At 32.2% G+C, this 23,415-nt stretch overlaps 3 protein-coding genes across 3 annotated transcripts; 2 read left to right on the forward strand and 1 right to left on the reverse strand.

The window, feature by feature from the left end:
* Positions 1 to 385: 385 nt before the first annotated feature.
* Positions 386 to 2,598, forward strand: LOC148608508 (X-box-binding protein 1-like). The gene is made up of 3 exons (XM_088546429.1): positions 386 to 688; positions 948 to 1,268; positions 1,776 to 2,598. The coding sequence occupies exons 1-3, from the start codon at positions 495 to 497 to the stop codon at positions 1,945 to 1,947; spliced, it is 687 nt and encodes a 228-aa protein (XP_088402555.1). The 5' UTR covers positions 386 to 494; the 3' UTR covers positions 1,948 to 2,598.
* A 2,353-nt stretch (positions 2,599 to 4,951) lies between these two features.
* On the reverse strand, positions 4,952 to 18,472 carry LOC148608509 (putative aminopeptidase PLBD2). The gene is made up of 11 exons (XM_088546427.1): positions 18,265 to 18,472; positions 14,847 to 15,090; positions 14,508 to 14,635; positions 13,678 to 13,895; positions 13,009 to 13,100; positions 12,002 to 12,162; positions 10,424 to 10,516; positions 9,868 to 9,939; positions 8,190 to 8,342; positions 7,566 to 7,725; positions 4,952 to 6,547 (listed from the first exon to the last, which is right to left on the reverse strand). Exons 1-11 carry the CDS (start codon positions 18,456 to 18,458, stop codon positions 6,344 to 6,346), a joined length of 1,719 nt encoding a protein of 572 aa, XP_088402553.1. The 5' UTR covers positions 18,459 to 18,472; the 3' UTR covers positions 4,952 to 6,343.
* On the forward strand, positions 18,473 to 21,722 carry LOC148608510 (sesquipedalian-1-like). The gene has a single exon (XM_088546428.1). The coding sequence runs from the start codon at positions 18,872 to 18,874 to the stop codon at positions 19,604 to 19,606; it is 735 nt and encodes a 244-aa protein (XP_088402554.1). The 5' UTR covers positions 18,473 to 18,871; the 3' UTR covers positions 19,607 to 21,722.
* The last annotated feature ends 1,693 nt before the right edge of the window (positions 21,723 to 23,415 follow it).

Here is a 23,415-nt window from a genome sequence, read left to right on the forward strand (position 1 = left end):
CATAAGTCTAGGCTTGACCTCATTTTCTTTGGGAATAAATAATTTGTCTTCAGGAATTTGACAATTACTGCAGTATATTATACTTAGCTTTAAACAAGTACGTACGTGGCTTTAAGCCTTTAATTGAAGAAAAAAGTTTTCGACATAGTCACGAAAAAAATGCTTTTTTGTTGTTGTTGTTGTCGTTGCTCGTGGTGAAAACAAATTGTCCCCGCACCACCGCCACCCCTTTTCTTTCCCCCAAGAGATTGCATCAGAATTGGTTACCCCAGAACCCGGGATTTTCCTGTTGTCATTATCTAAATATAGAATAGAGTAAAAATAATGACCAATTAAATCTCTTAAATTCGTTTACGCAAGCCAATAAGTATCCAATGAAAAAAGACCACATCATCATTCTACTACCGACCAAGAAGGAAAACAAAATGACTTGACGAAACTAGAACAAATTTTTAACGTTTTTGACGGATAATTGACCTTTTAATGTCCACTTAATGGTAACTACGAAAGACGAAATGTCGGGGAACCAAACGAGAACGATTGTGATCACGACTTCTAGTGGAAATGTCCCAAAACTGGTGACGGTCAACTCTTCAGCTGTTGATGACATTTTCAGTGATGACGGTGGGGGGCCTCGTAAGAGGCGTCGGCTGACAAACCTGACCCCTGAGGAAAAAATGTTACGACGGTATGTGTATAAAGTTCAAAGTTTTAATAGTTTTGAAGTAAAAGAAATGATTTTTTTTTCAAATTATTGTTACCCATATGGTAGAAAAAAAGGGGGGAAGGTTTGCATTTTGGATATTAACTTATGATGCATGATGGAACTGAAGAAAACACTGATATAGCATCTGATGCAATCATGAATGACTATTTTTGCATCTGAATATTTTGTAAATATTAGTACGAATTATGATACAACAAATTCCTTTTTTTTCAAAATTCAGGAAACTTAAGAACAGAGTAGCTGCACAGACTGCAAGAGACCGGAAGAAAGAATTGATGGGAACTTTGGAACATCAAGTCACCAAACTAATGGAACAGAACAAACGTTTGCTCGAAGAGAACCAGAAATTGAAATCGCAATCCTCCAACCTACTACATGAAAACCAACAACTGAAAGAACGACTGGGAAACAATGTATCATTAGTCGGGACAAAGTCTGAGACCTTGGGATCTGCTGTATCCTTTGACCTCCTGCCGTGGGGACAACCTCAGACATTGTCTCGGTCGATGATGCCATACGCCACCTCTGTTCTGACGATGAGGTATTTTTTAATTTTAGTAGACTGTCTTGTTGAAAGGAATGTGATAAAATACAAAAGTATGTGGGAGATACATATGCAAGTACATGTATGAACTCCATATTCTGCACATACATGTAATTGGTAATTAAATCTGTAATCTTTCCTTCAGTATGTTATGTAAGAAATGAAAAAAAAATGCTGCATATGGTTGCTCGAGGTGTTGCTATAATATATATATATACATCTGCAATGTTATTTAAGATAAAAATACCATTGTTTTCTGACAATGTACCTACAAAGAAGAAACGAACACAAACATTTGTATACAGTGTGAATAGAAGAATTATCTGGCAGACATTTACAAAACCATCAGTTCATGCCGTACTGTACATCACTACAAGCACATTGGTATGTGTACCAAAATTCATTGTAGGTGAAAACATTTTCAATGCATGTTTAATACTATGTACAAGAACTACTCAAAATAGTAGTGAACACTTTACTGAATATAGTTGCTCTCTTTTTCAGTCTCTGTTTAGCATTGTTCAGCAAATCAGCACCAAGTCAGAAACAGATGATGGATCTCTTTCAAGAGAGTCCGGAATCAGCCCAGTCCGTGGAAGTACCATCACTTCATCAGCCTCTGATAAAGTGGTGGGGCCCACAACAGCAGAGTTGGAATCCATCAACGAACTTATAAAATTTGACCATGTGTATTACAAACACCAGTCTTCATCTGCTGAAACTGGGCTTGAAACGGCAAGCCAGACGGCAAACACAAACTTTTCAACAAAAGTGAACATTTGTGTTACACAGGATCTACCTGACAATTTGGTTAAAAATGAACCTGAAATAAGTGCAATAGATGAAAATGTTGACCTCACCGATATCAACCTTGATCTTCTGAAAGACATAGAAAGTTTAATTGGAGTTGAATTTCAAGATCAGTTTGAGCAGAACTCAGTTGAATCTATTTCACAAAGTGGACAATGCATTCAGGATGTAAATGTGAAAAAAGACACAAATTCAAAAAGTGATCATAAAAGAAAACGATCAGAAACAGAGTCTTCACCTTCTTTTGTGGATATGTATGAATCAACAGATAACTTTGTACAAGATAGTTCTGTGTTTAGTGACTCTGGCTTCACCAGCGATTTTAGTGACGCTTGTTCACCATCAAGTGACATCTCAGGGGGTTTGAATGATAGCCCTTGGGAGGAGTCATTCATGGAACTATTTCCTACACTTGCCTAATCTGTTGTTTGTTGATATGTACATACCTGTAAATTATTTATTATAATCATGATCATTATCTTCTCTGTGAAATAAATTCATTGGGAAGAGGGCCAAATCCTGATCTTATTGTATTTATTCCTTCAGGATATAAAAATGAAATATTAACTGTGTATTGTACATTTGTACATGTACATTGTAGGTATAGAAATAGTTCAGGTACATACATATGCACATGTACATATATTATACATGTATTACAGTAAACCAAAAAGCAAGTTATTAACTACATTGTGCATAAACCAACCAAATCCGTACAATTTATATGTAGGTGTAAAAGAAAATTTCAGTTACAAAAAAGGGATACTTGAGGTCAATGACAACAAGTCATGTCTAAAAATATTGGATGAAGCTAGGAGTATACAATGTAGCACAGATTTGCCAGAGATACAAATACTGGAGACTAAAGAAAAAAACACAAAAAGTTACAGCACACACACAAATTACTATGCAAAAATCATTGATTTGACTTGGGGGTCAGAGGTGATCACGAATGGTGCATGTATTCATATTTTCACAAGCTGCCAAATATCAAAAGACAAAGTAACAGCCTGGACACAAATCTGTATTGCAAAGTCATAAATATGATGCAAGGTCAAAGGTAATTAACCATGGTACATGACATGTCACAAGCTGATCTACTCTAGTGCCAAATATCAAATGTCTACACCAACAGACAATGAATCTCTTATAAAATCATTCAACACACCAGCACAAGCTAATCTACCTTAATGCAAAATACAATGTATCAAATGCCTACACCAAAGGACAAGTTACAACCTCATACCAAATATCAAAAGACAACAAAGTAACAGCCTAGGCATGAATCTAAATTGCAACTTTTAGGTCAAAGGTCAACCATGGTATGCAACACATTGTCAAGTGCTGAACAACCCTCATGTCAAATATCAAATGCCCTCAACAAAAGTCAACTGAATTACAGCCTGGACACAATTTGTTACAGATGGGCAGACTGATTACTATAGGGTGTCTGCCACATGCTGGAGGGGCCTTTATAACTTATGAAGCCTTCTACACATTTGAATGAATGAATGAATACTTTATTGCAAAAAAAGCATAATTATGCTATAGCAACATAAACATGTATTACAATGTGACATAATGACAAATTGCAGAGAACAATACACAATTAAGTATAATTATGAAACAATATGTAACCTAGTTGACCAAGCAGATTTGATAAAATTACACAAGTTCTTTATGACAGTAACAGATGTTGATTTCAACAGTGTTTTAAGCTTTGTTGTATTTGGCCAGGAACAATAATATTTTGGTAAGTTATGAGTACGAAAAATTCTATAAGCAGGACAAACCAGTAAAAAATGGTACTCATTTTCAACACAATTCATGGTACAACATTTACAGATACGCATGTGCCTATCAGTATCAATATATCGCCCAGTTTCAATGTTCAACTTCAGTGTACCACTTCTCAATCTTGTCAAAAAATGTGAGTTAAAACTAACATCTAAATAATCCTCAAAACCAAATTCTAGCTTTAAGTCCTTGTATATAATAAGCTTTTAACAATTCTCTATAGATGCATACCAGTTTTGTATAAAGTTATCCCTAATTCTAGCAATAATAGTGTCTATAGGTATATCAAAATTTACATCAAATTGTTGATACCAGATATAATTTAAGCCCAAATTAGACAACAAAAACTCTTATTGTACATTGTACTTTACAACTTGAGATAGAAAGATAGATCATACCTACATTTTGTATTACACAGATCATTCCTTTCTGTCATCTTGCAAAATTATACAGGAGTTTGTATTTTCATGGAGAAAGATGTAAAGAAAATTGCATTTAAATTATTTTTAAATAATTTTTTGCATAAAACTTACTAACATTACTTTTAAGGGGGAGATAATTGGTGGGAAAATGTTTTGTAGAAATGTAATGGGAATGTTAAGTTTTGAATATTACAAGAAAAAATGTTAGGTGACCCCCTTGAATTTTCTTTTTGAATATGAAAGGATGTCAGATAAATTTTATTTACACAAATTTTCAAGAAATTTTTTCAACTTGTTTTGAATACTTAGCAAAATAATGAAAATTACGTTCAGAATCTATATATAATATTGTAAAAAAAAACTGCATACCTTTAGGCTCAATTATCTTGAAATTAAGTTTAGTGACTTGCGTTTTTTATTATTAGTAGTTTGGTTGAAGGTCATCTTGGAGGAAAATCTACATGTATATGCTAAAAATATTAGGTACGATCTACCAATATGTATGTTGCTGCACACACATCTACATACTATCTGCTTCCTTTTTGTGAATTTTCAAAAATTTTCTAAAGAAGAACAAGACCATAGATAGACAGGTTAACAAGGGCATACCCTGTATGACACATTTTATGAGATATAAAAAACAAAACCATAGAAAATGTTATGTTTAATGACATAAGAAAACACAGAATAATTTTAACTATTCATGTACAAATAAGTACTTTAATCAGTTCCAACACAATTACATGTACTTTGATTGGTTTAGGCTCATACATTAAATTGCATACATGTATATTAAACCTATGGAATGATATTCACATTCATGTACATGTATATAATAAACATTAACTCTATAATATATGTTATTATTGTTTCTGAACAGTCTGATATGAAATTGGAAGACACCTGTAGAATGTTCATGTTTTTCAGAATATGACAATTTTTGACGAAGTTGTACATGTTTTATATACAAAAATACAGGTTTATTATCTGTACTTCAACAGAGATGTGTACCTCTACAGGTTTATCTGTTAATTGTATTGATTTTCACTCCAAAATATGCAATATGGATTTGAATTTTTGATAGAAAACTACAAATATAAAGTGTAATGAATCACTTAGTTCAAGATTACCAAAGGCAGATATAATGCTTTGCAGTCATAAGTAGAACGTTAGAAGCTTGCATCAAATTTCCACTATTTAATACAACAGAAAGCAACCTTTCAAAATTTGTTGTGGTAAAGCCTATAGAGAAAGCAAAGTCTTGGAATTCAGTTAATACCTTTAATATATGTTTAATTATTGAAATATGTCCGGTAGCCATACAGGCAATTTAGATAAAAATTGGAAATCAGTGACTGATTTAAATATAAAACTTTCCTAATACAAAGTGGACATCCTCAATATCAAAATGTAAAAAAAGTACATATTTTGATCCAGCCAGAATTTTTATAAAACAAACATAGAAAACAATCTCGGAGCTTTGTTAATAAGCTCACCTCTGATGATAACCACTTTACTATTTAGTCTTTAGTTACTACATGTATTGTGTGTGCACAACCCCAAGGAACTGGCATTTTTTGCCTAAGACTTTAATGTACATTAATATTGTAACAATACATATCTATAAATATTAAGAATGGCTAAAAAGTTTGAGCAAATACTGTAAAAAAAATAAACACTTGTTACAAGCAAAAGACAATATAAAAATAGTTAATGCAACAATTTTACAAGAAACAAAAAAAACAGAATAGTTACAATGGCAAGAATGATACTGAACATTTATTACTGAATTATCTGTAATCAATGGATCAAGCATCATTGAGTGTGAAAAAAAAATGCACGCAGGAAACATTTATTTTTTTAAGTAAAATTTTAAGTCTTGCATTAATTTTTTTTTTATAATCATTCATAATCTTAACCCATATATTGATCATATGGAATAATTGGTAATGAAAGACATGTTAATTGTATCTGTCTTTTTTTTCTGGTTTTCTGGTGGAGTGCTGGATCATTATTGGAATGATCTCCAAGCCATAATAATCTTTATCCCTTGTACCCTGTGAATTTTTTGTAATTAATTGTCCCATCAAATATAATTGGGTCAAATTTGAATAAATCTGGGTGGCTTCTATGAGGTATAGTGTCTGAGAAGTCTGACTTGCTCCACTGGAATGGAGGTTGTTGATCATAGGTTGGACCTCCTATAGCGATAAACTGCATGGCATTGAACATAGTCAAATTTGTCAACTGAAAAAAAAAAAAAAAAAATGTGTAAGTGAAATAATATCGATTTCATCAAGAAGGTAAAACATCAAACTTCATTCTTATTAGGAAATAACCTTCTTTATCACTAATACAATATTTAAAGAACTGAAGTGGTCATTTCACATTTTACAATACATGTATACAATGCAATGATCTGACCTACTAACATGTAAGTTGAAGTTATATCCTACCACAAACATTAATGGTATGTACATACAAAAATCTCCTCCATATATAAGTTTCCAAATTTTCAGAATCTAACCATCTAAAAATTCAATTTGTTTTGAAGTAAATAAAATCATAAAACTTCAGTGCATAAACAAATAAACAAGAACTTCAAAACAAGTACAATCCTTAAAAATAAAGATAGCCAACACAGTAAAATTTGTTCCTTTTACTTTTAATTTTCTATATTTCATTCAGGAAATAACACATGGCACACAGTTTAATTTTCAATAGTTTTTTCAAACACCACTAAGTTATTAGTATTTGGCCAATCGGGAAACAGAATTGTGATCATGCGACTCGTGTTTTCATGGAAGAGCGTCTTTCAGGTCAAAGGGTAAAAAGCAAAACTATACCGACTGTGTCTGAAAAAGGAGATAAATCAAGTTCTAAATAATCCAAAAATAAATTCCTAATACCTGGTGCCTTCATATCTATACCCACATATGGATGCTGTCTGTGTCCCAAAGCTCCAAATGGATATAACAAAAAATCAATTCATACCTTCATATCTATACCACCATGCTGTCTGTGTCTCAAAGGTCCAAATATGACAAAAAAACAATTCATACCTTCATATCTGTACCACCATGCTGCTTGTGTCCCAAAGGTCCAAATATGACAAAAAAACAATTCATACCTTCATATCTGTACCACCATGTTGTCTGTGTCCCAAAGGTCCAAATATTACAAAAAAAAATTCCTACCTTCATATCTGTACCACCATGCTGCCTGTGTCCCAAAGGTCCAAATATGACAAAAAAACAATTCATACCTTCATGTCTGTACCACCATGCTGTCTGTGTCCCAAAGCTCCAAATGGGTAAGTACCATTAGCGGGGTTTAGATCACACCTGGCAGATATAGCATTCTCTCCACTGTATGGTGGGGTACAGGCACACTTTGAGACAGGGTCACTTTTGAAATCATTGTATCTGAAAAATGATGTATTGTTAAACACAGTATTATTTTAGGAACAGAGCATTAGTAACATCATACTGGGCGTCTGAAATATGAATGGCTCAAAATCATTAGGTCAATAGCGTGTGTTTTTTTTTCAACTTTTAACAACATGGCAGTGCATTATCAACTATAATTTGTTGTTTGAGGACAAATTGCTTCATCCCTCATAGGCTTAAAAGCCTTTTGATCTCATACTGATGAATAGTACTATTAAAATGAAATTCCACATTCAAAAATCTTGCAAAACATGGACTCCATCATATGTACAAGTACTTTCTACTAAAACTGTCAGAGATATTCAATTGCTTTTTTATACCATCAACTTTAACAAGGAATTAACTACACATCAATCTTAAACAATTAGTTCGATCATAATGAAAATATAATTAAAGTTAACTGCAAATTTCATAATATTCTACATTAGAATTACATGTACCTCATGAGTTTCATCATGGATTCTATACTAACAACTTTATGATTATCTCGTTTAAATATCTTGGCCCTTGGTGAACCAGTATAAGAGAACCAGTCTCCATACTTTGCAACAGCTTCAGGTCCCCCACTCATGTTGAATATTTTCTCAAAATACCTGAAAATAATTAGCACCAATTTTCCTGTCAATCAAACAGAAATGTTACAAATATCCACAGAACACTAAAGTATCCAACATTGGTTATCCGACTAAATTGAAGTAAAAACATTTCTAATATTAAACTTCCTCCAAATAAAGTAAACAACTAGAGGCTCCAAGGGTCCTGCATCGCTCACCTGTCAAGATAAACAACATTCCATTTTTGTAAAGTGGCCATGTTTTTTCTTGGATAAAAATTCCTAACACTCATACCTATGAAAAAGTCATATTTTCATTAAATTCTGTCCAGTAGTTTCTGAGAAAAATTTAAAAAAAAAAAGTAATAACATTAAAAACAGCAAAAAAGATGGCTAAACAGATTTTCATGCAAATTTCCCCAGAAACAGATTTCATCATGCTGAACATCTTACTTCTTAAGAGAATTTGGCTAAACCTAACAGTTTTGGAGATACATTCGAAAAACTTTTGTTTGACCCCTATGTTCTATTTTTAGTAATGGTGGCCATGTTTTTTGACGGATTAGAAACCCCCACATTGGTTCTATGCAGAACACCCTAGGAAACATCCATACCTAGTTTGGTTTTAATTCATCAAGTAGTGTCACAAGATAAGAGTTTTGAATTTTTTTAACGAAGACGGACGTCAAGTGAGTGCAATAACATGGCCCTATGGGCCAGGTGAGCTAAAAAGGGTATTATTATAGTTAATAAATTATGTAAAATTCCTAAAAGGGCTTCTAAGTAATAAGATGATTTTTAAAGATTGTTTACACATCTTCTTGAAAAAAATAATTTAAGTGTGAGTGTCTATAACAATCAAGAGGTGGGTGAAACATGGTATGAATAAAACCCATTATTTTGAAAGTTCAATTTGATTATTTGCACCATCAAAATCAAGGAAAAAAAAACAAGATTTTCCATATCACTTTGGTAAATTCAGTTAACATTTCATTGAAAAGCACTGAAAATCAACATATCAAGGGCAAAAACCTCTGTCAGAAACCCCATTTTTTTAACATTCTTTTGAAAAATTTCTGAGCAACACAGTGATGCAGGATCAAATAATGGTCTTTTCAAATAGAGAAAGCAGTTGAAATTATATAGTAAGATCTGTGGGGTTTTTACATGCATGTTTCTGATTTTTCCCATTTTGCCTGATTCTTACACTTAATAGATGTGTTTATTTCTCTGAACACCATAATAAGGGTTCACCTTCAATACATAACATTTTGTAAGTATAGGTTTCTAAGGATTTTTTAAACTGTTGAAAGAAATTTCGTAAGTTATATATCATCAGTGTCGGATCCAGAGAATCCCACATTATCCTTGATAAACACATTTTAATGCTTACATTTACACACAAAAATATGCTATTTTCACTTTTACAAATTAATAAGGAGTGGTCCCAGCCTTCTGCCCTCCACCTTGGATCCGCCTATGATCATATTTGCTATCTATCATTTACTTAGAGAAAGCAATACAGTTTCTTTTCCCAACCATCATGAGCAGTTACTTGTACTTACGGAATATTATAACTAGGCCAGTATCCTTGTTTCATCAGGACATCAGTACAGTCTCTGGATTCTATGTTACCACTGTTAAAGAAACCAGTAGATGTAAATAAAATATCCTACTGTCTTAAGTGGGGAAATGCACCCTGGCAACAAAGAAAGTTGCATTGAAGACTAACATAAATTCTCAACACCTTTTATCTAACATCATTATCTTTGTAACGAAACCCTGATAGTAAATTACAATGAGTAATACTCTTAACTTCAGTTCCGTTGATTAATTGACAAACATCATTACCTAGTTAACTGGACAATGGCAAAGAGATTTAAACCTTATATCAAACTTAGATTAAAATACCTGGCTTCAAGGACCCTGACTCTTTCACCTAGTTCATTTTTTGCACCTTTCAAGGGAAATAGAAAGATTTACTCTCCTTTTTAACTGTCTAAGATATTTTGTCTGGTATTCAATCAAAGGAAGACCCTTTCCTTGACTATATTCTTTATTACTCATTTTAAAATACTAATGTGTTTTATATGAAATACCTATCGTGGTACGGAAACTTACGGAATCTGTTCTAAGATATAAAGAACATTAGTCATGTTATATGATCCTGCCTTGAAATTCTTGTAATCAACAACCATCCACTGGTTATTATACCTACAAAAAAATAAGGAAATTAAAGTATTAAAAAACTCTATGGGTAACAGAGCGTCTCTTACTTATGAAAATTATATATTTTTACAGCTACTTTTCATACTGATATGCCATTTATTAGACATAACTGGTATGTTTACTTTGCCTAAACTTTTCATACTGATATGCCATTTATTAGACATAACTGGTATGTTTACTTTGCCTAAACTTTTCATACAGATATGCCATTTATTAGACATAACTGGTATGTTTACTTTGCCTAAACTTTTCTTATTGATAGGCCATTTGTTAAAGCACATATTACCTATGTAAATTACATGCCACTGCTGTGCTGCATAAATATGCTTTGAAAGCTTTGCTTCTAATTGCCATACTTAGGTGCCACAAAGTATAGTATTAACATATTGCCTCAAGCTTTGTGTTAAGTTACCTAGTAAAATGCCTCTGTTATACAGTTTTAATATGTCTGCTTAAAGCTCCATTGGCTGTCATTTTTGTAAATTTTTGTTTCTGTTGAAATATGCCTTAACTTTGAATTATTTCTACTAAATTGCACTTTTCCTGTATAATTTTATTTAATACAAACAAAATGCATTAAATACTTGAAATAGGTGTCAATACATTTATTGTCTTGCATTACAAAAAATCGACCTAGATAAATTCATACGCATGTAACTTCTGGTGACCTTAATCCATGCATATGGTGTCTGGGGTTGATTCTTTCAAAAAAAAAAATCTGATTGCAAAGCGAAAGTGGTTAATCAAGGGCAAGGAAGACTGACAGACATAAGCCATAAAAGAAAAAAAATTTGAATGTAACGCAAGGATCCTTTTGTAATTTACATATTGTGATATAATGTGGCACAAATATGGTCAGTAATTGTCATTATTTACATGAAAACTAATCAAGAAATCGATGAAATGAAAACTAAACCAGACACATGCCTACCTGTGTATCCGTTATTGTTATTTTTTTTTTACCAAGGTGAAAGTATTTTTAACCCATGTCATTGTCCAGTTGGCAATCTTTGGAGGTAATGGCGAAAAATAATTAGATCAGAGCTACTGATCTTCTTTGATTTGAAAAAACGTTGTTTTCACAATATTCTGTAGGTATTATCGGTATTTATTGCTTCGATTGCATTATTACAAACTGAATCAGGAAAATTCAGTAGAATCAGAACTGAACAAATATAGCAGATGATGCAGCTTTAAGCTTCATCTGAACTCACCTAGTAATATGCCTCTGATGTACAGTGTAAACATATCGACCCAAGCATTGTCTGATATTGCCATACTTATGTGCCACTATTGTACTGTGTAAACATATCAACCCAAGTATTGTCTGATATTGCCATACTTACGTGCCACTATTGTACTGTGTAAACATATCAACCCAAGTATTGTCTGATATTGCCATACTTACGTGCCACTATTGTACTGTATAAACATATCAACCCAAGTATTGTCTGATATTGCCATACTTACGTGCCACTATTGTACTGTGTAAACATATCTGTCCAAGCTTTGCCTGAAGTTGCCAGTCTGTTAGCTGCCATAACTCTGATACCTTCCAATACAGAGTTGTCAGGTTGTACATACTTCCACAAGTCATTATTACTGTTACCTATTGTTGTCTCCAGTGTGGCCTAGAAGAGATCAGTCAATGTCTGTAGGTAGACAGTATATTTTTTTTCCATTTAATTAACTTTTATGTCATTTATGATATATTCACATAGCTATATATATTTTTTATTGCATTTTTAAAAACCATAATAAACAATTCTTTGATTGATAATCATAAAATTTCATGTAAATAAAGATGTAAACATTTGATCATTTGATCATCTCAAAGCACAACAGATAGACAGATGGCAAGATAAGCATACATGTTTTAAATCAAATTAGAGGGTATCACAGTGTCACATACTGTCAATTGGGCAAATTTGGATGTACGTATATTTTTATTTTGTCGTTTTTTGGCACCTGTCTTTAAAGCACCAAAATTAAAAACTCCAGAAATGGTGACTGCTAGAACTGTCAACAATATTTGGCAACCCCCCAAAAAATACAGTATAAACACTAACTATAACTCCCATACCCCCACCCCATTTTGAAAGAAAATCACCAAAATAAGCCTGGGCCAAAATATCCCAACTTTACTACATGTGGCAGGATATGAATCTGATTGGACCTGTCAAAATTCATTTAAATGTCATTTGTTACCCAGTAAACAGTCTGAAAGATATGAATATAGTTTCATATAATACTGTAAATTGTGAAATCATTCTGACGTTTTTATTATTTTGAAAAATGCCATTGAGATTAAATAGCATTACAATGCAAAAAACTCAATTTGTGGAAGTTTTAACATACACAAAACTAATGTGGAAGCTTTCTCAATTTTGCAAAAAAAAAATCACAATTTTGACTTAAATGACAAAATAAAAACAATGTCTGAACATCTAGTGGTTGTGTGGATCAGTTACACATACCATTCCAGTGCTAATGAGATAGTAGTCATCACCAGATAGTAATGTTCCAGGATAGGAGGAAAATGTCATCTGATAGCCTGGCACATACACACCTGTATGAAATATGTTTTAATTATTCACATTTAAATCTGGCAATCATGATTTGTATTCATCCAATCTGACTTTAGATGGTGTGATACTTGCATATCTATATAATTAATGGAGATAATATTATGAAGTACAAATAACATAACACAGTATTCTTTAGTATAAAGATTCTACACTTCACAGTAATCTTTTTTTAGTGGAGTTCGAGTGGCTAATTTACATTTGTTTCTTAATACTTGTTATATTGGTTATTTCAAGATCTTTGTTGTGTGTGTCTGGTCTTTATCCCATGAAAAATTCTTTTGTTTTCTGCTCTGATCTTGGTTCAGGTGATTATTCTGATCCATAGACCCAAACTATATTTTGGAGACTTTTTTATATATAGCTATTACAGGTCTTTAAATAAAATTTTAACAGGACTACCAGTTTTACTAGCCTCGGGCTTCAGACTACTGGTTTATCATAGAGATTGAAGAAGGTCAGTATAAATCTAATTAATATTAAGCTATTTTCAATATTAAAAGAAGAGAATTTAGCTTTGGTAGACCAAAGCATTATAAAGAGATGAATAGAAAGCGGTACCAATTCCAGCTTGAACCATGTAAGCCATTTCATATTTCTTCAGAATCCTCAACATAGATTGGTATGTGTTCCATGTGTCATGACTGACATATAAATCTTTGTTCCCTGGATACATTTTAATTAAAGCAGAGCAGGAACCTGAACCAAATACACGAGACTTCTCTGGTTTACCGAGAGCTGACTCCAAATCTTCTAAATCACCTCCTATTTGGAACATACTAAATGGAAACATTGAAAAGCATGTGATTATTATACTATAAAATTTAGAAGTTGTATCACTTTTATAAGTTGTTCATGTAACCATGCCAGTACATAAGAACTTATCTGAACTTTTAATCACCCTTTGTCTTACACTCACAAATATTCAAAACTGAATGAAAGATTTTTTCTTACCAAAAGATTCATTTAAATATTTGTTTGTGGCATTAATCAAAAACCTCATCACAGTATTTTTCTCTTTAAACAATTTTCTTTGAATAATCTCCCCTGTGAATTTAAGAAATATTGAATTTATTGGGGACTAACCATTAGAGAAGAAAAAAGTGGTATTTGTATTACATTGAATTGTTATTATTTTTTTATGTAATGCAGTCAGAAATGACCCCCTAATAAAAAAAGCCAGATAAGGAAAAAGAATTTTCCTCAATTTCACAAAAAAAAAAAAAAAAAAAATCAAATTTAGTTGTTTCATATTAAGTAATGTTATAACTGCAGTTGTTTAGTTAAGAAAGTCTATTGTTTCAAATCCTTATAATCAGAGTTAAATTTATATGGAATTAAAAAAAAAAGTATGTTTTCAAATTTTATCTCTAATTACTAGTAATACCTACTAAAATCCAAATGGATCAATATCTGTTGTACTTGGTCCGGAGTAACTCAATGATCCCAAACCTTTAGATTTTCTAACAAGTTCGTATCCTTTGCTCAGTCCATCAACTTGTAACAGAAACAGTTTTACCTGAAAAATAAATCATGCCAATATACAAAGTCTTATATGCAAAGTTGGATAAATAGTCTCTTTTTTATATAAATGTACCAATTTATGTGATTTGAAATTCATGTTGCACAACCTTGTGTCACATCATATAGATCAATTGTTCTGAATTTGGTTGAGAATAAACAACAACTGAAACAGAAATTTGATCGAACCATAAAAGGCATTTAATTACCATACGCCAATAACTAGACGTATTTGTTTTAATCTGCTGGTTCATCCAATCCAAATTAGCTTGTAAGAACTTCTGTAGTTTTGTGCAATATGTACTGTATGGCTTGGAACAGTATCCATCTATTGTGTTCATCCATTGATCATGAATAAGATCAGCTGAATGGGAAGCCTCTGCCATGCCCGCTGCAAATGCTTGAGTCTCATCGTCATAGTTGGTACTTGTCTTCAGATTTAGATAGGCCCATCTAAAATACAATTTACAATGATAAAGGATATAGTAAAACACAAGGGAAAAAGTTATTTTGACCATTAAAATATGTAATGCTTTATAAAAATTTCAAACCATGTCTGATCAATGCAGACCCTGATGATTTTAACTGGATTTTTCTAAGTGTGTTAGGGACTCAGAGTTATTCCCCTTTCCTTTCCACAATCTTGGTCTGAATCCACAGTTCAAATTAGGGGTTGTCCAAGGTCTAGGACCATTAGTTTCTGACCTAGGACCATTCAAATTCCATTATTCAGGGTATGGGACCTTCAACCCTTTTCACTGACACTGACTGATATTGACTTTATACTTTTTGCTCAAGTGACCCATTACTAAAAACATTCAAAAATGGAAAAATGTCTATGTATCTGAATCCCTTCAGTGTGAATCACAACTTGGACTGCTCTGATGTTTGTTATGCATACAACATGGACCCTCTGAACTAAATATGTTTCATGAGCTACATTATAGCGAGCACCGCAAAGCAGTGTGAGCTCTACGGTTATTACATGTACTTTCTAAATTTCCCTTAAGGTTCCCCAATATACTAACGAAAAAAAGTCATGCCCCAGAAGTAACAAAAAGTGACTGTCCTTACTAAGAAAATTTGTCATTTCTTTCAATCAAATTAATAAAAAAATATATGTTAAGATTACATTTTAGTAAAAAATAAATCTGATAGTTTTCAAGTCTTTTTCTTTTTTTTTTACTTATTTAAAGAAGTGAATGTGATGTTTTAAAAAACTTCGGAAAACATGTGGATGTCTGTACATGTATCGCCACTATTGCACTGTTGCTGTTGTCAAGAACCTAACCCGCCTTAGAAAAAAATATAACTCTGACTGAATTATCCAAACGAAGCATAGCTTTTCTAAGATAGGAAAGGCAATCACTTTCTTGTTGGCAGCTAACAGTTGCGACTGAATTTTGTTTATGTAACATGATAGACAATTGAACAATAGACAATTTTATTGCACAAACACATTTGCAGTAAATGGTTATGGCATGAACAAAAACAGAACAATGTAATATACATTACATATAAACTAAATTTATTACCATGGTGCGCCAGTGGTGTAAATCTGATCAAAACAGATTAATCTATAGTTAAGTTATACATTTCTGTTAAATTAAATTGACCTTCGATTCCAACATTCATTCATGAATTTGATAGTTATTTTTAGTATTTCTATAGAGCTACTGTTTAATATATATGCTATGTCTCTTGGTGTGAGGCGAGGTTTTGATGAAGAAATTAAATTATGGTTGTCCAATTTCATTCTGTATTGATTTCTTTGCCGTCTGTAGTGGGTGCACACTGAGAAGAAATATAAATATTTTACGGAAAAATGACAGTTTTTCATTCATAGCTATTGAGCCTACTAAATTTTGCTTAAACTGATCTTGTAGTCTTTGTTTGATTCTTTTGATATAAAATCGAAGGTTATTAAGTTGTAAGTTAAGATGACAGAACCCTTATTTATTTAGTACATTTTTGACATGGGACATCCACAAGTTGTTGTTTTTAAGTTCTCTGATCATTTCTAGGCTAGTGTATCAGGGGAGTTAAGGATATGGTTTAAAATTTTATCGTATTCATTTGAACTTTTAGATGTAGAGATGTTCTGTTCAGTTCTGCTAAGCATGCAATGTTTGTAGTTTTACTATTTACTCCAAGGATTTCTTTTATGAATTTCAAATGTAAGTGTTCATATGGGTCAGAGTCACTGAAAGTGTTTCCAGCTCCCCAGACCTCACTTCCATAAAGAATAACAGGTATTACCAAAGTGCCAAATAATTTTTCAAGTAAATTGCAAGGAACATCTATAGATATGACTTTTTTATTTTAAACCAATCCCTTCTCCATTAGGTTATTTTTTGATAGATTCAAATTACCATTGTAGTTAAATGTAATGCCCAGGTAGCAGTAAGATTTTACTGTTTCTAGCATATTTTTATCAATACTGATATGGTTGAGAAAACTTTTACCATTTGAATTGAATATTATTATTTTTGATTTTTTTTTGTGTTTACTTCAAGTTTCCATGATATGCAAAAATCATTAAGAATGTTAAGTACATTTTGCAGACCTTTTTCTTTTTCTGACAGCAGAATAATATCATCTGCACACATCAGTGATGTAATTTTTAAATTACCAATTAATATTGGTTCAGTGTTCCCATTTTTAAGCAGATCAAAAATACCATTTACTAAAACAGATTTAAAAGGGTTGGACTTGTTTAACCCCACAACTGGAGCAAAAATATTGACTTAAACTGTTTGTGAATTTAATACAGCATTTTGTGTTTTGATACATAGACTAAATGATATTAAAAATTTTATTCTGGACTTTATGTTTTGATAATATATAGAAGAGGCCCTCTTGCCAAACCATTTCAAATGCCTTTTAGAGTCTATATGTGTAAAACATTCCCACCATCTGTGGAGGACTGTAATATTTCCGGAATCTGTACAAATTGATCTGACCGGCTAAAACTGAAAGAATGTTACTGGAGATGCCCTTAATAAAAATGGTAAAGTATGACGCAGTGCTACATAGCTAGGGAAAAGGGGATGGAGTTGGAATTTTGGAAAAAAAAAACATTTATTTCACAGTCACTTGTTCCAAGCAGTTAAAAATTAGCTCCTTGCTCATTCATTGAAAAAAAAATTCCCCATTATTTAACAAGACAGATTTTCAAATAAAAATATTGATTTCACTTTCTGTTGAAATTGAAATTGAAATATTGCAATTGTGAAACAAAAACTGTCACCTGATCCCCCACCCTTTTTGTAATGTTTTTTATTATTTTGACGAATCTTGCATAGACAGTACACATATGGTAAAGCTCTCAGTGTTTGCTGATTTAGGCAATGCCTGCTCCATATTTGTAGTTTAGTGGTTATATGTTTCATACAAATTTTTTGCAAGGAAAACTTTGGGTAATTGACAAATCTTCCTTGTATAGTAGTCAGGTACAACATTAAAAAAAGACTGACAGACTGAGGCATTGTTTCACAACACTAACCTAAGACTTACATGCAGGTAAGTCCCTTGGTTTGTCAAGGATTTACGTGTACGTAAGTCTAACGAGCGCTTTGTGAAACGATGCCTCAGTCTTATTAAGATCTCGACTTACATGTAGCTTACCCGGTTGAATTGATGTCATTCTTAAACTCGGACAATGCGACCCAATCTGACACCTCATATGGATGAATTTTATATTCATGTGTCGTTTTATCATACGTTACTGAAATTATAGCCCCAAATCCGACGTAAACGTTTAAATAAAGCAAGGTAATAAACAATGACATCTTTTTGTCGTCTGCCATTTTCATAATCATGTGATTTTTTTACTTAGGTCACATGATGAAAGCAAAAGTCTAGAGAGATACGAAAATAGACAGTGTGTAAAACTTGAAAAAGTGAAAGCAGTTGTGTTTATTATTCTTTGACAGTGAACAATTCTAAATAGAGTATCGAATATTTGTAAAATTACAATATTGACATTGTTCTTTATCTGTTATCAACTTGTTGACTTGTTATGTTGTACACGTATAACACCACACCCACCACCAATTGGATAAATAATATATTGTATGTAAATCACTGTTCATACTTTATGACTATGATGGTGTGTGAATTTGTCATCAGATTAGCTTAGTGACATCCCCAAATTAAGCATATTAGGAAGTTAGAACATAACGTTTATGACTACTTATTTACTTTAGTAACTTGAGCTTCCTGTTTCAGTCAAATGAATCGACACAAGGACAAGATGAAAATTAATGACAAGAGTTTGTCAAAATTCGCAACCTCAGGGGCGCCAGCTGACAAGGAGGGTTATCTTCTGAAAAGAGGAGACTTTAATAAAGGGTATCAAAGAAGATGGTTTGTGTTAAAAGGAAACCTATTTTTTTACTATGAGAAGCGTCATGACAAAGAGCCGATTGGGGTCATTGTTCTCGAGGGATGTACAGTGGAGTTGTCCGAGGATACTGATGGATTCGTTTTTCAAATTCAGTTCAGTGGATCAGGATGTCGCACATACATTTTAGCAGCAGATTCTCAAGAGGATATGGAAGACTGGATGAAAGTGCTGTCTCGTGCTAGTTATGATTATATGAAATTGATGGTCTCAGAACTTCATAGACAGCTGCAGGAATTGAATGAAGATGCAAAGCTAGTGGAAGATGCAATGAGGGATAGTTTGATCTTATCAGGAACATATTCCAGCCTGGATACAAGGAATTCAGACATTGAAAGTTCTGTTGAATCTATATCTAAACCAATGAAAAGATTCAATCCTTTTAATTCCTCTGATGAAAATTTGACAGATTCTGCTAATTTTCATTATTATGATGTGTCAAAACCTAAAAGAACATTTGCTCAACTTCATGAGGAGTATGGGAACCAGATTAAACATATAAATGAACTTTGGAATGCAAGAACTTCAGGTTTTGGTGGGGAGCATTCTACCTCAAGTGTCTAATACATGTATATGATGTGCTCTTTTTTTTATCAGAAATGGTTGTACCTTTATTAATCATATCAATTAGCCTGGTCTCATGTCAGAAACATATTTTGGAATGTGATCCATAGTATTATCTTTATTGATTTTTACAGCCATTCTATCTCAACACTGTAAAAAAAATAATGAAAAATTTAAATCAGTAATTAAAAATTAATTTTGTTTTTATGCCTGCATGTACCACTGTGCATGTACATGAAATATGGCATGGTTTCAAAAATTTGTACAAGTACTTTAAGATTGTTCATATTAACATTTGGGTCAATGTGCTTACACATGTACATGTTCATACACATGTACATGTATTTACTTACAATGTGATACTTTACATGCATTTAGCATTTAGTAAGTGGTCTTAATTGAGTTTTAAAAGTTGTATGAACAGTAACGTATTAATCAACTAATTTGATATGTGCACTAAGTACACACTTTTTTTTATCTACCCCTTTTAAAAACAATGTACATGTACATGTACTATGAATACTCTTTACATTCTCAGATCTCATGAATGATTACTTAAAACTTACAACATTACATAACCAAAATTACTCTGCTACTACATTTATTAAACAGTGAATGGCATAATTATATGTTGATTTTTATTACCTACAGATTTCTTTTGTGTTAAAAGCAAGTTAATGTCATTAAATCAATAAAAATAGCACATCCTTGTGTGTACATGTAGGTTGGCAACTTTTCCAAAAACATGGCATCACAGTGTAAATTTCTGCAGTAATTTAAACTATTTACCATTATACACATGTAAATGTAAGATGTTTTTTTATTATTGGTGGGTGGAAATATGTTATGTTTAAATTGTAGTACAATATTCTCATCAAATGTGAGTGGAATGAGTTGTTTCCCTTGCCACAATCATTTCCAGTTTTGGATGTTAAATTGATGAATAAAAAATATTGTAATCTTATTGTATTTTTTTTCATTCATCAATCTTAAAACAGTTTTATTTCTTATTGAAAAGATGTATGTTTATTGTAAATATAACACATGTATTTGGTATTCAGTGCTGTCGTAATCATCCTCGTTATAATTGTTATATGTGGAACTTGATTTCCAATTAATGACTTGAGTATAAGTGTATGGAGAACTTTGAAATTGTACAATGTTAATTCACAAAAGAAAGGCTGAGATTAATGTTGGGGATTGGGGCTTCAACCATTCAGGAATTTGGGGCTAAAAAGGGTAAGAAAAGCATTTTATTTATGTCAGAATGGTAAATTGAGTAAAAATGTATGGAATCTCTTTGGAATTGTTTACACTTGGTGCCATATAACATGTATGTTAACAGAAGAACTAAGATTGACTTTGTGGGCTTTGGCTTGAACTCTTTAGGACAATTCCTTCAACTTAGTACAAATTTCTTACAGTTTGTATTTCTTTTGTTTAGGTTAAAATTAAAAGCTCTTTGACCATTTAGTCTGGTCAGAAATCAGAAGTCAAACACTTTATCACAGTCTTAATTAAGAGCTGTATTGTGTTTGAATGTTGTGTCCACACTTTTTTCAACCATTACTATTTCTGCGGTTGTATCAAGCTGTGCCCAATGAAGCATTTTGTTAAAAAAAAAAAACGATTTTCTCTCAGCTTTTCTAGTCAGTAACCCTATTAATGCAATACATTGATATGCCAATACATGTAACAGTTAGCCTTTAACTATTGAAAACAAATGTACATGTAGATGTATTGTTCTTAAGATAGAATTTATCAATATTCCAGTTACTTGTAGTTTACATAATTTTTGCAAATTTAGGAAGTTGTAAATTAAGTAGTGCATTTCCTGTCAAAATCAAATGGACATTTGAGGTCAAGAAAGTTTTGGCAGGTTTAGTTACATTTTGATTTTCTACATCTACATCTTACAATTTTTTTGTGATATATATTTACTTTAAATGTGCTCAAACATCTCCTCTGAACAAATTTACAAACATGTTCAGATATAGTCACATAACAGTTTCTAATACAATATATGTGTACTTTATAATATTTGTCTTTTTTTTCTTTGTTAAATGCTTTTAAAGAGTTTATGCTTTTGAAGAATAAATTTAATTTGTTACAGAAATTGTTATATTTCATTAGTTCTAAGGTCTCAGTACTGTACTATGATATGATTTGCGTTTTTTGGATGATTTTTCAGGAACAAAAACCTGCAAGAAAAAGGGAAATTATTTCTCATTTTGCGTCATGAACACTCTAAGAGAACAAATCTTACTACCATATAATTTCCTGATACATTATCTCTTTTGTTTGAGCTTATTTGGTCAAACTTTGCATCAATCAGTTATGTGATTCTGATTGTTGATGACGTTTCTTCAAAAAATTTTCTCTGAAACTTATGAAAGCGAGGATTATAATCAAATTTGATCACATGCACCCTTGAGGTATATTGTTTAGAAATAAGATGTCAACTATGTTTTTCAGTCTTGAAATTTGGCATTTAATGCCATTGCTATAAGGCCACACATTATTTGGGGTAGTATAATGGTTCAGTATATGCCCTCCCCCCACCACCTTAATTGGTATGGTGCAGTCTTCATTGTTGTTTGGTTGTCATTGTTTGTGTTGTCATATGTAAACATTAGTTTTTGTGCCATAAATTAATTGTTCATTTATATGAATTTTACGGCAAACTTTCAAGCTAGGAAAGGAGGACCTGAACCATTGAATAAGGGATCAAACATCATTTTCTTGATGTCTGGACAATAAATTGATTATAAGTAAATGGATCTTTTTGAAATTGTACAACAAGGTGTTATACCACCAAAGGAAGGTTTAGAAAAATAAGCACCTTCCTGATACTTGGATGGTAATTTGAGTACAAAGGAATGGATTGTTTGGAAATTGAACAAGCTCCATACTCCCAGATAATTTTTAGGTTGTGATTGAAAACATTCAGGAATTAGGGGCCAAAGCATGCTTATCACTTCTTGTCATAAACATATCCCTTGTCATTGTCTTATCACAATCAAAATTCAAAGCTGTATCAAGCTTGAATGGTATGTCTTTACTTGCCCCAACTATTCAGGGTTTGATCACTGTGGTCATATTAAGCTGCACCCTGCAAAGCATTTTATTAGAACATGGGGTACATGCTATAAAGTTTCCATGAGTTGTTCAGTCTTTTATCTGGAAACTACATTGACTATAGTGCTGATTTTACATTTGGTTGGTTACCTTCCTTAATTTTGTGACCACAAACATTTTGGTCGTTATATGGTATGGCACTCACAGTTCTCTGTATCTTCTGTGTTTTCCGTGTCACAGTCCATAGATACTTAGGTTTTTGTGTGATAACTTGAATAGTAGTCCATAGATCTGATTAAAACTTTGTTACAAAGTTCCATACCACGAAAGATAGGTTTGTATTGATTTGGTTACTTATGGTCATTTCAGAGTCTTGGGCCAAAATCTTTCATTTCATAAAATTTAACTATGTACCTGAATCTTTAGTAGTCTATGAATCTCAATGAAGAACAATGTTCTATACCACAAATGTTAGACTGGGATAGGATTAAGTGGTTATGACTTTAACTGTTTAGGAATACATTTAATAGGGCTAAAAAGTGCAATGTTACAAGCATTTTTTCTAGTTTCCACTCTGTTATTAAGCATGAGGTATTAAAGAGTTTCTATAATAGAAAAGGAACCTTTTGATTGATTTTAAGGGCTATAACCATAGTTATTTAGGAATGAGGGCCAGAAGCAACCACTTTTCTGAAACTTTGCTTCATAATAATGTATAAACTTGCATTAGT

The sequence above is a fragment of the Perna viridis genome, chromosome 9 (genome assembly GCF_037379345.1).
Source record: "Perna viridis isolate PV_CMFRI_1.1 ecotype Kerala chromosome 9, ASM3737934v1, whole genome shotgun sequence".
In the NCBI taxonomy this organism is placed as follows: Eukaryota; Metazoa; Mollusca; class Bivalvia; order Mytilida; family Mytilidae; genus Perna; species Perna viridis.